This window comes from Ursus americanus, chromosome 12 (genome assembly GCF_024610735.1).
Source record: "Ursus americanus isolate L20-20 chromosome 12, mUrsAme1.1.p, whole genome shotgun sequence".
Taxonomy (NCBI): Eukaryota; Metazoa; Chordata; class Mammalia; order Carnivora; family Ursidae; genus Ursus; species Ursus americanus.
In genome coordinates this window covers 6,590,294-6,604,111 of record NC_142138.1, presented here as the reverse complement: position 1 = coordinate 6,604,111, position 13,818 = coordinate 6,590,294, and the positions used below count along the sequence as shown (strand labels likewise).

Genomic DNA, 13,818 nt, shown 5'->3' with positions numbered 1-13,818 from the left:
CAAGTGGCTGGGGAGTCCGGAGGAGCAAAACAATAGAATCAAGAACTTTTGTCATTTCTGGCCTTAGTTCCTAAGCCACTGCTTGAAGAGTGTTAGTGCCCTGTGGAAACTCCTCCCTGGCTCCCTGTTGGCCATCAGCAAGAACCTCAGCTCCGTAGCTGGAGTTCGAGCATGCGCAGTGTCCAGGAGCTTCCCTCTCGGGTTCATCTCCCACTGTCCACCTTGCTCCTGCCCTAACACCGCCATCCACTCCTCTCGCCTTCCTGGGCCCTTTGCAGGGCCCTAAACTGGCCCACTCTTGCTCACACCTGTGCCTTTGCTGGCACTCTGCCTCTGCTTCAGAAGCCTCTCAACTCCATCATTTCTTCCCCCTCTTCTTTATTTCTATTCCTCACCTCCTCCCCAACTTCTTTCCCTCAGGCATTCGCATAGCACAGACTTTGTGCTGCGCACTGGGCAACTGGCTGGGCTCTGCCCTGGGCTCGCCCTCAAGAAGGAGATGGTGTGTGAGGTGAGCCTTGAGAGATGAGGGGGAGGTTAGCCGGGGGAAGAGATTGGCAACACGTTCTAAAACAAAGGGGTATGTTAAATAACAACAGTGCTGATGATAATACAAACGTTAGTTGAACTTAAGCAAGCTACCAGGCCCTGTCGTAAGTGTTTTTACGTATTATTTCCACTGAAGATGGAACTCATCATATGCCTGCTCCCACTCCCACCCTACTTCCACCAATTTAGAAGGAGACAGAGGGATCAGAAAGATCGGGGTCAAAATACTAGCTTTATTATTGGTAAGAGCAGGATTTGGAAGGCATGATTTATCTCTGTGGATAAAATTGGCCCCTTCCAACTACACCCCCAAGTTCAACTTTGCCACCAGCCCCAAGCCAAGCAGAAAGTGAGCTGCCTCTCAGAAGACACTCCATGTGACAGAGAGGCGGTCAGAATGACCCTCCCAGCAGGGTCACAGATCTCAGCAAGTCATGCCTGGAGGGGCTAGGCCGACAGGCTCTGCCCCTTTTCTCAAGTGGACCATCAGATAAGTTTCGCTGCCTCCCTCTGGGAAGAGGAAACAAGGGAATGGAGAGAAAGAGCCACTCTCTTGTTGCTGGACGCTAAGAGTCCCTGTTGGGGTTGAAATAGGAGCTTCCTCCTAACAACCCCGTGAACCTGTGAGGTAGGTTCTTGCATTATCTTCATATTACAGATAAGGAACTCGATGCACATAAAGTGGTTAATTAACTTGCCCAAGGTCCCACGGTAGTAGGAGATCCAGGAGTCAAAACCAGGGAGCTGTCTTGGAGCCCCAGCGCCTAGCCTCAGCCTTGCCGCCTGAGCCCTGAGTGCGCAGAAAGCCTTGGGAGATGGCAAGTGGTCTGACATGGCCGTGGTGCGAGGTCAGAGCTACAGACCGCAGTGGAGGTTCACGCATTGCACAAAGGCACCAGCTCGGAGGGCAGGTGGAGGCTGGCATGCAGCCCAGGCCTGAGCAGCCTTGGGACTTGGAAGAATTACATCAGCCCACGGGAGGGGGCACCTTCTTGCAATTAGTTCATAAGATGTAACATGTGTGAGCCTTACGTGGCATAGAGATTAGGGACATGGTTGAAGAAGCTGGGGGAATAAGTGGGGACCAGTTTGTGGAAGACCCTGACAGTCCTACCAAGATCAAACTATGAGACCAGTTAACATATGTGTAGCCCTAATCTCAAACTAGGCAATGTCTCCGACATTTTCCATGGCTGATCTCATTTAATCCTCAAAACAACCCTCTGAGTTAAGCAAGATCCACATTGCCCAGATGAGGGCTGAGTGAGGCCACACAGCTAAGATGTGGCCAAAGCCACGATCTTATCCAGTGTGGCTCCAGAGTCCACGCTGCCATCTAAGCTACTTTTCAGGCTTAGACAAGGTGGGCAGAGCTCTCACCTGCTCCCAGAGCTTGTGAGGACCTAAAGGACTTTTCTTCTCTTTTGTGTTTCCTTTGCCCTTTCTCACTTAAGAAGTTATAATAGATGATTTCTAGACGAAGGGCCAGTGCACTCCTTTAGAAAATCTTCCCCCTTGGGCCTTGTTAAACATTTCTTTTTACTCCTTGTCAGTGTTCTTATTGAGGGAAAATAATCTCTTTGTCCTGGAATGAACTTCCAATGCTACTCTTACATAGCTATGTGACCTCAGCCTCCGTTTCCCTATCTTTGAGATGTGGGGATTGGGTTTTATGAAATCTTGGGTCCTTTTAGTTGGTGATTCTCAGAATTCTCCTAAGTCACCATGTGGAAATCCACCCCCCTCCCCAAGCCTGGTGTTGCTGCCCAGCAGGAGACAGTATGGAAGGAGACTGAAACCCCAGAGCACATGCTCTCCATGGGAAGGGAGAAGACACTCTAACAAAGCTTCTCCTTGTCCACTAGCAATAAGTTCTGGGAGAAAGGACCTAGCACTTTCAAGGTTAAAGATGATCCCTTTTCCAGGTGTGGTCTGAGTACTCCTTTCCCCCAACCCTACCACCTTGCTAGAAAGGCCAGCACGGCGAGGTCAGGATCTTGCTGACCCTTGGAGGTGGGAAGTCCTACCTCATCCTAGCTCTGCTATGGACCTTGAGAATATCCAGGGCCTCCTCACATGTACATGCAGTTTGTGCACTGCCCAAAGGCTCCTGGTCAAGGGGCCAGGCTGCCTGTGACTGCTCCCAACCCCATGTCTAGCCAGAGCAAGTGTTCTTCACCCACTCAGAAGGGGCACTTGTTTATCAGCTTGGAGGGGAGCATCTTTTGTCAATTTGCATGAAGGTACTTTTCATGTTAGCCCCCACTTGAGACCCGGTTTCCCCATTTTTTTTTAAAGATTTTTAAAGAGAGAATGAGCAGGGGAAGGGACAGAGGGACAAGCAGACTCCCCACAAAGAGGGAAGCCTGATGCCGGGCTCGATCGCAGAACCCTGAGATCATGATCTGAGCCAAAGTCAGATGCTTAATCGACTGAGCCACCCAGGCTCCCCTCAGTTTCCCCATTTAAAAATTAAGGGTGTTGCATACACCCCTCACCTCACATGAGTCCCCTCAGTTGGACGCTGACCTGACTCCCAGGACTGCTAAGAGAGAATACAGTGACAGCTAAGAACATGGGCTTTAGAGCTAGCAGACTGGGTTCAAGTCTTACCTCTCGCTTGTCCTTGCTGGGCTACAGACAAATTACTTAAGCTTTCTGAGCCTCTATTTATACAGTCTAATGGAGAGCTCGCTGTGTGTCTGATGGGAGACTCAATGGCAAATGAAATAGATTCAGTTCCTGCCCTTCTGGTGCTTTCAGGTCTTTGAACAAAACACATGAATTTGTCCAAGGTCACAAAACCACTCAGTGGGATATCTGGTACTCAAACCCAAGTCCTTCTGACTTGGAACCTATGGTCTTATCTTTTTTTCTTTTTTAAGATTTTACTTATTTATTTCAGAGAGAGAGAGAGAACATGAGTGGGAGGGGCAGAGGGAGAGTGAGAATCTCAAGCAGACTCCACACTGAGCGTGGAACCCAAAGTGGGGCTCGATCTCACGACCCTGAGATCATGACCTGAGGGGAAACCAAGAGCCTGATGCTCAGGCTAAGCCACCCAGGCGCTCCTCTGTGTTCTTATCCATTCTCCCATTTGCCCTTACAGCCCAGGTTGCATCCTTGCTGTGATAGTCTAAGAGGGAATGTGAGGGAAATGCTTTAAATATGCTGGGGGTGGTGAAGCAGAGCAGGTGTGTTGTAATTATCCCTTATGTTTGGGACAAAGGACACTGCCTGCCATCCTCCATCTCCACCATAGTGGAGCCCACCCCACCTGCTAAGCATTTTGCAGGAGCTATTGATGACAGACTGCCTGGCATTCTGACACTGGCCAATCAATTGAGCTAGAAGGTGCCTCAGGCCAAGGGCAATTGAATCCCAACCTTTTAGTGGCATTAAATAAAGCAATATTTATTTTGCTTTTGGTGCAAATATACTTAATCCAATCTAGCTCATTGGTAATACTGAAAAACTGCTGCGTTTGAGAGACAATTGCATGTGTGCCTCATCCATCTCGGCCTGTCGATGCCGCCCTCCCAGGAGCACACAGCCCCACAGTGCTCAGATGAGACTGATCTGGAGCCACCACGCTGTCTTTTTCTCTGTCCTTTAGAAGAGATGAAAGGAAATCATAAGGAGGGAAATTAAAATCATTGCTCTCATTCTACTGTCATTACTGCAACGAGGATGGGCATGATGCCCTTCACAAGATGGAGCTATTTACTTGCCATTTGAATAATGTTCTCTGGAGCCATTGTTTCTCTGCCATTGGGCAGAGGAGGAAGACACCAGTAAAGGAAGATCAGACAGGAGTAGCTCGGGGTCTCTTTCATAGATGACACAGCCTCACCATGGCTGGGGGGGACCTCAAAAAAAATCACTGGAGACCATCCTGGCATGGATCAGATCTTGGTTCAAATCCCTGATCTGTATCCTAGTAGCTATCAAGGGATGTTCTAAAGTCAAATCTCTCTTGGATTTGATTTGCTCATTTATAAAATGAGGATTTCTTAAAAGATATTATTTATGTATTTGAAAGAGAGACAGAGAGATCATGAACAGGGGAGGGGGGCAGAGGGAGAAGCAGACTCCCTGCTGAGCAAGGAGCCTGTTGCGGGACTCGATCCCAGGACACCGGGATCATGACGTGAGCTGAAGACAGACACTTAACTGACTGAGCCACCCAAGCACCCTAAAATGCGGATTAATAATACCTACCTTATTTGGTTATTGTTAAAGTGTCTAGCATGTAACAGATACTTAAATACTTTTCAAAAATGTCTTCAAGTAATTGCCTAAACTTTGTTTGCACATCTTCAGGGTATTTGTTCATAAATTTGTTCATTCACTCATTCATTCAATAGATATAATGAACCTTCTCTGCGCCTGGGTCTGTAGTAGATGAGTTGGAGTGGGGGTGGGCAAGATGGCACAAACATACTCCCTGCCCCCACTGGGCTCGCAGTTTGGAAGAAGAAGCAAAACAGTATCTCCAGTTCAAGAGAATGAAAGTATATATTATGTAGTTACATATAAATTTGTCTTCCATAAAATTGGAATTTCTAGAATGATCCTAATGTCAAATGTTATGTCTCATTGTTAGCATAAAGAGCTCCATTCATGTCAGAACATGGGTCCTGACTTTGAACTCATGCAGAAATTTCATCTCAAAAATAAATAACGGAATAGAAGAGCACCAAGGAGAGAGACCCAGAGCAGAGACCCAGGATTTCACACTCAGTGACTCTAAACTGGCAATCATAGTATGAGAGCCTGGCATCCGGAGGTCACCTTGTCCATTCCTCTGTCTTTAGGCAGATGATTTGGATCCTGAAGCCACTGAAGAGAAAGTGCATCAGCCCTGCCCTCTTAGTGCTTCCAGCCTAGTTAGGGACACATACTACACTAGTGGCCTGTTAGAAATATGTGTAATTTCCAACCATTCTCACTTTGCTGAAATTTGCACGTGCCACACCCTCTGTCCGGAATGCTCTCTGAGGCCTTGACTTTTGGCAAATTCCCATCCCTTCTTCAAAGTTCGAAGCAACTTGAGAACTCCTAGAGGCAAAGATTGGGTCCCATGCAAATATCAAATGTTGAAAAATGCATGCAATTAACGTTGAGATATTGGTAACCCTTTACTATTTGGTGTTTCTTTTTAAAATTATCAATCCTTTCCCTAGAATATTTTGTTTTCTTCATATTTTAACTTTATCAGAAATCTGTGCTTCCTCCAAGTCCCGAACTTTGGGGATAAAGCCCAATTAGTGATGCTTTAAAATCATATAATAATATTTATAGCAGCATTATTCACAATAGCCAAGATATGGAAGCAGCCCACGTGTCCCCTGATAGATGGATGGATAAAGAAGATGTGGTATATATTTATACAATGGAATATTATTCAGCCATAAAAAAGAATGAAATCTTGCCATTTGCAACAACATGGTTGGAGTTAGAGAGTATAACGCGCCAAGCAAAGTAAGTCCGTCGGAGAAAGACAGATACCATATGACCTCACTTATATGTAGAATTTAAGAAACAAAACAAACTAGCAAACGGGAAAAAAAAGAGAGACAAACCAAGAAGCAGACTCTTATCTATAGAGAACAAGAGGGCAGGCGTGTGCGGGGATGGTGAAATGGGTGATGGGGATTAAGGAGTGCACTTGTCGTGATAAGAACCGGATGATGTATGGAATTGTTGAATTACTATGTTGCATACCTGAGGCTAATATGTTAACCAACTGGAATTAAAATAAAAAGTAAAAAAAAAAAACAAAAAAACAAACAAAAAACCCAACAACGTATAATGAGTGAGCTGGAAGAGACCGCCCTGAGTGAAGTACAACCCCCTCATTTTACCAAAAAGAGCATGGAGCCCAGGGAGGGGAAGTGACTGTCTCAAGATGATATAGACATTAGAGGCCTGTCCCCCTGGCCCCTAGCCAGGCAGGACTCCGGCATCTTTACTAAGGTTTTTCTTTAGTAAATACCCACCTACTGATAGACTGTTACCATTAGAAGTATTCTTCAAAAAATCAGCTCAAAAAGTACCCAGCCCAGGTACTACTCACTGAAGAGTCTCACCAATGCTTTAGCTTCTAAAGAGCTCCAGGATTCTTTGAGGATTGAATGGCCTTTGAGTCACCAGCTGCACTATTTTCATCAGCAGGCTGGATCAAGGTATTGACCTTTCAGGATCTTTTGCCTATAACACCTTCTCTTTAGTTTTGAATCTCACTTTTTTTTTTAATGAAAGAGGCTTCCTGGAAGCAGCATGGCCAAATGGGAAGACCAAGGGCCCCAGGGCCAATTCACTGGGATTCTAGTCTGGGCCCTGGGGAATACTGGCTAGGTGACCTTGAAGGAATGGTTTACCTTCTTTGGCCTTCAGTGCTCCCACTTGAAAAATGGAATCCACCTATGTGCCTGGATGGTTGTAAGAACTATATTATATGAGATTGGAAAATTCTTGGGAAAGAATGAAATGTTCATTCAACAACTAATTCCTCAATGTCTGCATAGTCCAGACTCTTTGTCAAGCATAAAAATACAAACATGAATAAGACATCATCCACACCCTTGAGGAACTAATGGTCCAGTGGGGAAGACAGACTCAATAATTACTTTATCTTGTGCTGCAGCCCCTCTGATGGGCAGGGTGGGGGAAGGTGGGGGAGAAATGGATGCCATGAGAGCAGAGGGAAATACTTATTCCCACATTTGCAGAGAGTAAGTCAGCAAGCCTTCCTGGAGGAGGTGATATTTAGATTTAGACAATTTCAACAATACCACAATCCCCACCACTGCCACTGTCATCACTAGCTGTCATTTATTCAATATTCATTCTGTTCTAAGGATTCTGCTGGGCCATTAGTAGTTTATGCTCACAATCCAGAAAGTCAAGGTTGTTATCTTCATTATACGTATGATAAAACAGAAGGCCAAAGGCGTTTTTAAAAAAGAAATTTAAAAAGGTCCCATAGGTAGTAAGGAATACAATCAAAACTTAAAATCTAACTGTGACTTCCAAAGCTCCTGGTCTTCACAACATAGCCTTACAATTCTGTGTGACTCTGTGAGGCAAGGATGAGACTAGTGCAGGAAGTCACTGGGAAGACAAATTTCAGCTAAAGAGAAGGAAGACTTTCTAGCGGAGCTGTCCAAGATTGAGATAAGCTGCCTAGGGAGGTGGTGAGTACCAGGTCATAGAAGTATCATGGAGCAAGCTGGTAACTTGGCTAAGACATTGCTTAGGGCATTCTTAATTGGAGGCAGAGGAGAGGTAGGTAAGCTAACCATCTCTAAGGTTACAGTCAGTTGTGATTAAGTCCTGTGGTTAACAATAGCATTCCATTCCAAATTTTTAGATGCTCAGTGGAAGCTGGAAGAGCTCTGTAGGCATAGCACCCAGACCAATGGTTCCATCTGCTTGGTGACCAGCAACTGGGGTTTAATATAAATTAGGCTACAGAGTCAAATGGTTAGGGATGCTTTCTGCTAAAGAAACAAAGACTAACTCCAGTCACTTAAGCAAAAAGGGAGTTTATAGGAAGGGCCACGTTTGGAAAACAAACAATTAACAGAATAGCTCTGGAGGGCAGAAAATTGGCTGTTGGCAAGAATAATCTACCTCTGGTCCATGGCAGCATGGCTGTCCACCTGACTCCCAGCCTTGTATCACCTAGTCCAAGTTTAAGTCCTGGAGGGAAGTGGCTGTTGCCTGAGTCTGGTTTCCTGTTGCTGAGGCTGGCAGGTCACAAAGAGGGAGCATCTGGCCCATCTGTCTTCTGTGGTGAGAGAAAAGGCACCACCATAGTCTCATCATCTGTAATGATGCAGGAGCAAACTCTCCCCACCCCTGTCCCATCTAATCACAGGGTTAGATGCTGAGCATTCCCCCCAAGAAAATGGGTAAATACCTACTACATTGGGAGAAATCAGACAATGGTTATGAACTTGGATCTGCCTGACTCCCAGACTGGAGGAAAAGATAAAGCGTTATCGCTGACCACTGCTGTCTACTGCCCACCCCAGCCCCCTGTGGGCTGCAAACTCATTAGTCTATGTCACTCCTATAGGATGTAGCATAAAACAGTAATAAAAATTCCATAAAACAACAACATAATATTTTTAAGTTGCTATTATATGCCAAAACCCATGCTGAATTAAGTTACATGTGTTTAATGTAATCATTTAATCCTCACAACATTGTCCTAAATTATAAATGGACATAAGCCTGTGAGCATATCTTCTTTCTTCTGTTAGACTATGTTTCTTGAAGGCCAGGAATGCAGTCTGCTTGCGCGCCAATCCTGACATCACCTCTTTTCTCAAGCAATTTGTTTGTAACTTCCCTATACTTCAGTTTCCACATCTGCAAAATGGGAACAGTTACAATACCACCCTCACAACGTTAGCTTAGATCAAGTATTTTGTACTTGGTGAAGTACTTAGTTCTTGGGACAAAGTCATGTCAGCAAATGTTCTGTTGATTTTGTTCGCTTGATTGTGATGGTGATGTTGTAACCTATATGTAGGGCTGTCTCTGTTCTCATTCTGCAAGCAATGAGAAGCAAACATCAGCACTGGTTGATCTAAACACAGCAAATGCAAAGACAAAATAATAAAACTGTTCGCCAGGCATTCAAATCCCTTCACATTTCACTTCCACCTCTCTTTATAGTGTCACCATTACCGCCTCCTCACTTCATACTCTATGACTCAGTCAAACCAAATTGTCTACCATTCCCCCAATAACCTGGGTGAATTCATGTTCCTTTCCTTGTTTATACTTTTCCTTCTGCCCCCAACACCTGGAAAAATTCTATTCCTTCGACAAGGGCCCAACTCAAATGGCTCCTCCCCAGTGAAGCCTTTCCCTATGTGCCCCATGACACATTAGTTATTCTCCTACAGGATTCCCACAATGCTTATTTTAAACAACAAGAGGAAATTACTATTATTTACCACCCACACCCACCCCAGCCATCTCGAAGGAGAGGTGAGTTCCCAGTAGAGTCCTTTATTTTTCTGAGTAGGGTGATCGATGGGGCTACAAATTTAATAAATTGAGAGGGGGTTAAATGGTATTGCTTAAGGAAAGAAAGGAGCTTGGAAGATGAGATGGGGGTGTAAAACAGAAGGACAGAGGAATAGAGGAGGAAAAGGAGGACAGTTTGGCACAGAAAACGGAGAGAAGGAGATGGCCCCCATCAGTTTTGAATCTGGTTAAAAATCTGCAAAGAACAGACTTTTATCCTATAGGTGATGGAGAGCCATAGATGAATCTTGATCAGGAAAGCAAGATGGGTCTGTATGGGACACATTCTGGGGATTGGAAGAGGATGGATTAGAGAGAAGGAAAGTGATCATTTGAATTGTGAGTAAGCACAGGTTTCAGGAAATTATACCCGAGCCTGGACTGGCCTAGAGAGTACCCATAGTGTGTGTAGGTACTGCCACGCAGCAGATGGCAGCATGGGGACGGAGATCTGGAGGTGACATCTCTTCCCGAGCATAAGCAGGGCTTTGAGTAGATCTGAAGCAAGAGAAGGAAGAAGAGGAGAACCAGAAGTCATGATTGCACTTGCCCTAGTGAAGTTCTTTAATGTGCTCGAGGGAGAGTGTGGAGAAGGTGGTCAGGGGAGGCTCCACTGAGCAGGTGACATTTGAAATTAGATTTGAAATAAGTAAGCATGAGTCACTAAGATATCTGGAGGAAGAGGATTCCAGGCAGGGGGACAGTCTGTACAAAAGCCCCGAGGCAGGATGACCCTGGTGTTTGGAAGAACAAGGAGGAGTCCAGCATCTGGCACAGAAGAAGTGAGAGGGATGGTGGTGGGACCTGAGTCAGAGAAGTTAGCAGGGAAGGACCACACGGGAACTTGTAGCTTGTAAGGGGTTTTACTTGGCATCAAAAAGGGACCATTTGAGCACAAAAGGGACATCATCTGACTTATGTTTTAGAGGATCACCCTGGATGTTGTGTGGAAAATGGAGGTGGTGAGGAAGGTAGGGTGAGAGGTGGGCTGGGAGGATGCCAGGGTAGAAATAAAACCATGTAAGAGACTGTTACAATACTCAGGACTTGGGGCGCCTGGGTGGCACAGTCGTTAAGCGTCTGCCTTCGGCTCAGGGTGTGATCCCGGGGTCCTGGGATCGAGCCCCACATCAGGCTCCTCCACTAGGAGCCTGCCTCTTCCTCTCCCACTCCCCCTGCTTGTGTTCCTTCTCTCGCTGGCTGTCTCTCTCTGTCAAATAAATAAATAAAATCTTTAAAAAAAAAAAAAACAATACTCAGGACTTGGTCTGAGCTCAAGGTGATATCAGTGGAGCTGAGGGAAGAGTGCTGGGTTCTGAATACATTTTGAAGGTAGAGACAATGGGTTAACTGTGGGTATGAGACAGAGAGCAATAATGGGGACACCGGTGACTTCAGCCGAGCACTTCTTTCTACTGCCCTGTATGAGAGATGTACATGTGTCTGTGGTCTCAGAGCATGGATACTGAAGTCAGACTCCTCCACAGAAACATTTGAACCTCTCTGTGACTCAGCTTCTTCTTATATAAGGTGGGAATTGTAATAGTAGTGACTTCAGAGGTTTGCTGAAAGCATCAGGTGAATTAATAGATGTAAAATGTTTAAAACTGTCTCTGGCAAAAAATTAATGCTAGGTAGGTGAGACAGGGACTGCTCCTACTCCTAGCTGTATTTTGAAAGTGACAAGTTTGGTTTGTCCTGTTCATACTGACTCTGACTCTGGGTTCCTACCTAGGTGCTCTCTGATGGGGTTTGACCTGAACCGTCACTGGCTGGATCCCTCTCCGTGGGCCCACCCTACCCTGCACGGAGTGAAACAGCTCATCATCCAGATGTACAATGACCCAGTGAGTAACAAAACCCCTTCAGCGCCTGCTGGTTTTATGGCTTAATCTGGGAAAGGGCAGTGTTGTACTGGGAAATCCCAGTAGGAGCTACAAATTAGGAGTGCAGAGTCGATACCAGGATGGGTATGAGACCTGCTGGTCTTGTCCTTAAATTGGATAGACCCAAGTACCTTCCCCCATCTCTCAAAAATATCAAATTCAGCTGGGTTCAGGAGGTTTTGTGGAATAAATACAGTGAAGCAGATTCACATTTGTCAGGGTTCTTTGGCTATAAGCAAAAGAAATACAACTTGAATTAGTTTAAGCAAAATAGAGCATTTATTACAAGAGTACCAGTGTATCTCGTATGACTAAAGACCGTAGACTGGCCTCTTCCACCTGTAGGAGACATGGTGCCAAGTGTCACATCTGTTGGCTCCCACCACTGGAGAGTGATTCACTCTCACTTTCTAGTTCCAGTTCCAGTTCCAAAATACTGTGAGTGGCCTAGCCTGGGGGACAGGCCACCTCTGGGCAAGTCACCTCTGGCCCCGGAGGCAGGGATGTGTAAGGACAGGACAGACACACTGGAACAACATGGTTGGAGTCGGGGGCTGTGGTGGTCATGATGAACCTGTCCCCATAGAAGAGGGCCTGCTAGTCCAGAAAGAAGGGGGACAAGGGGTTTTCATACTGAGTCTGTTCAAAGGGGCAAGACTTTGTAAGAAATAGGAGACGACGTGGAGGTTTCGGTTAGAGAAAGGAAGCAGAACACAATCATTCTATTCCTAAAGAGCTATCAGAGAAGACAGGACAGACATCTCCTGGGTGGAGGCCAAAGGAGAGGTAAAGCCTATGGAGAATAGCGCTTTTTAACAATTAGAGCTGCCTGAAATGGGGTGGATGTAGGAGCTTTGAACTTTGCCTTACTGAAAGTGTTCGACTTGAAGCTAAATGACGCTGTCAAAATGGTGCATAGAGGAGAGTCAGTTGTTTGGAAGACACTGGAGTGCGGTGACATCTGAGTCTCTTCTAACTTTGATGACTGTGATTTGATGGCCCCTTGACTGCCATAGCCCTGACATTTTTTTTCTGATCTGGCTGATTGTAAATATTCAATAAACTATTGGTTAAATGGAATTGGATTAAATATGGCAAATTCTGTTATGCCAACTGTAATACGGTTTATAGATAGAAAATTTTATTCACTGAGAGGACAATGAGGCATGATTTAAAAAAAAAAAAGACACAGGATAGGAGATGTGATAGAGCGGGAGCCACTGAACAAAGGGGTGCGTTAGATGAGTCCCTGAGGCGAGAACTTGGGGGTGGGGCATGGAGGAGGAATGGAAGGGAAGGGTTAGGTTTGCTAAAGAGAAGAGGCTTCAGCCTGCCATAGCTATCATTACTGAGAAGTCATTGATTCGCTCACAAACAACTGGACACTCATCCATGCGACAGAACGTAGATCAGCCAAGACTGGGGGACAGAGAGGTTTAGACACTTTTTGTTCCATGAATAGGTTGCTCGTCAGCTGGTTGGATCTTAATAAACACACTTAGAGGCTGAGCTTGTTGCATAAGCTGTGTTCTTCCCTGAAAGTCCACTCCTTTAAGACCCAAGCACATGGAGCACTTGACACGGGAGTCAAGCTGACCAGGGGAGTCAAGGATCTCAGCTCCCCCCCTCTTTTCTCTCTTCCCCACTCCCCCTCTCCATGCCAGGGTTTTACTCCAGTCTTGCCTTCCTTCTTTCCGCAAATATTTATCAAGTAGTTTCTATATACTAGGCATTGAGATTTTTTTCTAGTAGTGAACAGAACCCTAGCCCTTGCAAATTGTGGGGGACTAGACATTAAATAAGTAAATACTGATAAATATAGATTTACAAATGGTCTGTGGAGTTACGGGGGGCAGGGAAGCACACAAACTGTGACCTATGGGTAGGCTGGTTGTAAGTTTTGGTTTGCCTGGGGCAATTCCTGTTTATACCTGTTGTCCTAGAGTATTTATTAATAGTGCCCCCTTTCGCTCTTAGAAGTGTCCCAGTTTAGATGATAAATTACGCCATCGCTCTACTTAAAAGCTACGGCAAAGCACCTAGCACAGTACCTGGCGTATAGCAGATCCTCAACAAACAGTATTTGGATTGGATTCAGGATCACATTTGACTATGTTCAGTTGCAGGTACTGCAGTACCCAAGGGCATCTGCCCTAATATCCTGACATGCTTTCTCCTCCTGACCGCCGCTGTTAGGTACGTCACCGTAATCACTCAAGCCAGAGCTATGTGAACTGCCAGGACGGCTTCTGGCCTCGTTTCTAAATGCTCACGGCCTCACTCCTCCATCCCAGTGGCCTTCTGCTTGACAGAGTCAGCAAGCAGAGAGTCAGCA

The 13,818-nt window shown here is 45.6% G+C and overlaps 1 protein-coding gene across 1 annotated transcript in view; it reads left to right on the top strand.

Annotated features, from left to right (window-relative positions):
* AGBL4 (AGBL carboxypeptidase 4) overlaps window positions 1-13,818 on the top strand; it is a 183,697-nt gene that overhangs the window by 75,266 nt on the left and 94,613 nt on the right. The window contains exon 5 of the mRNA XM_087866308.1: window positions 11,333-11,444. Coding sequence (XP_087722434.1) covers window positions 11,333-11,444 — 112 coding nt within the window. The remainder of the gene's footprint in view (window positions 1-11,332; window positions 11,445-13,818) is intronic.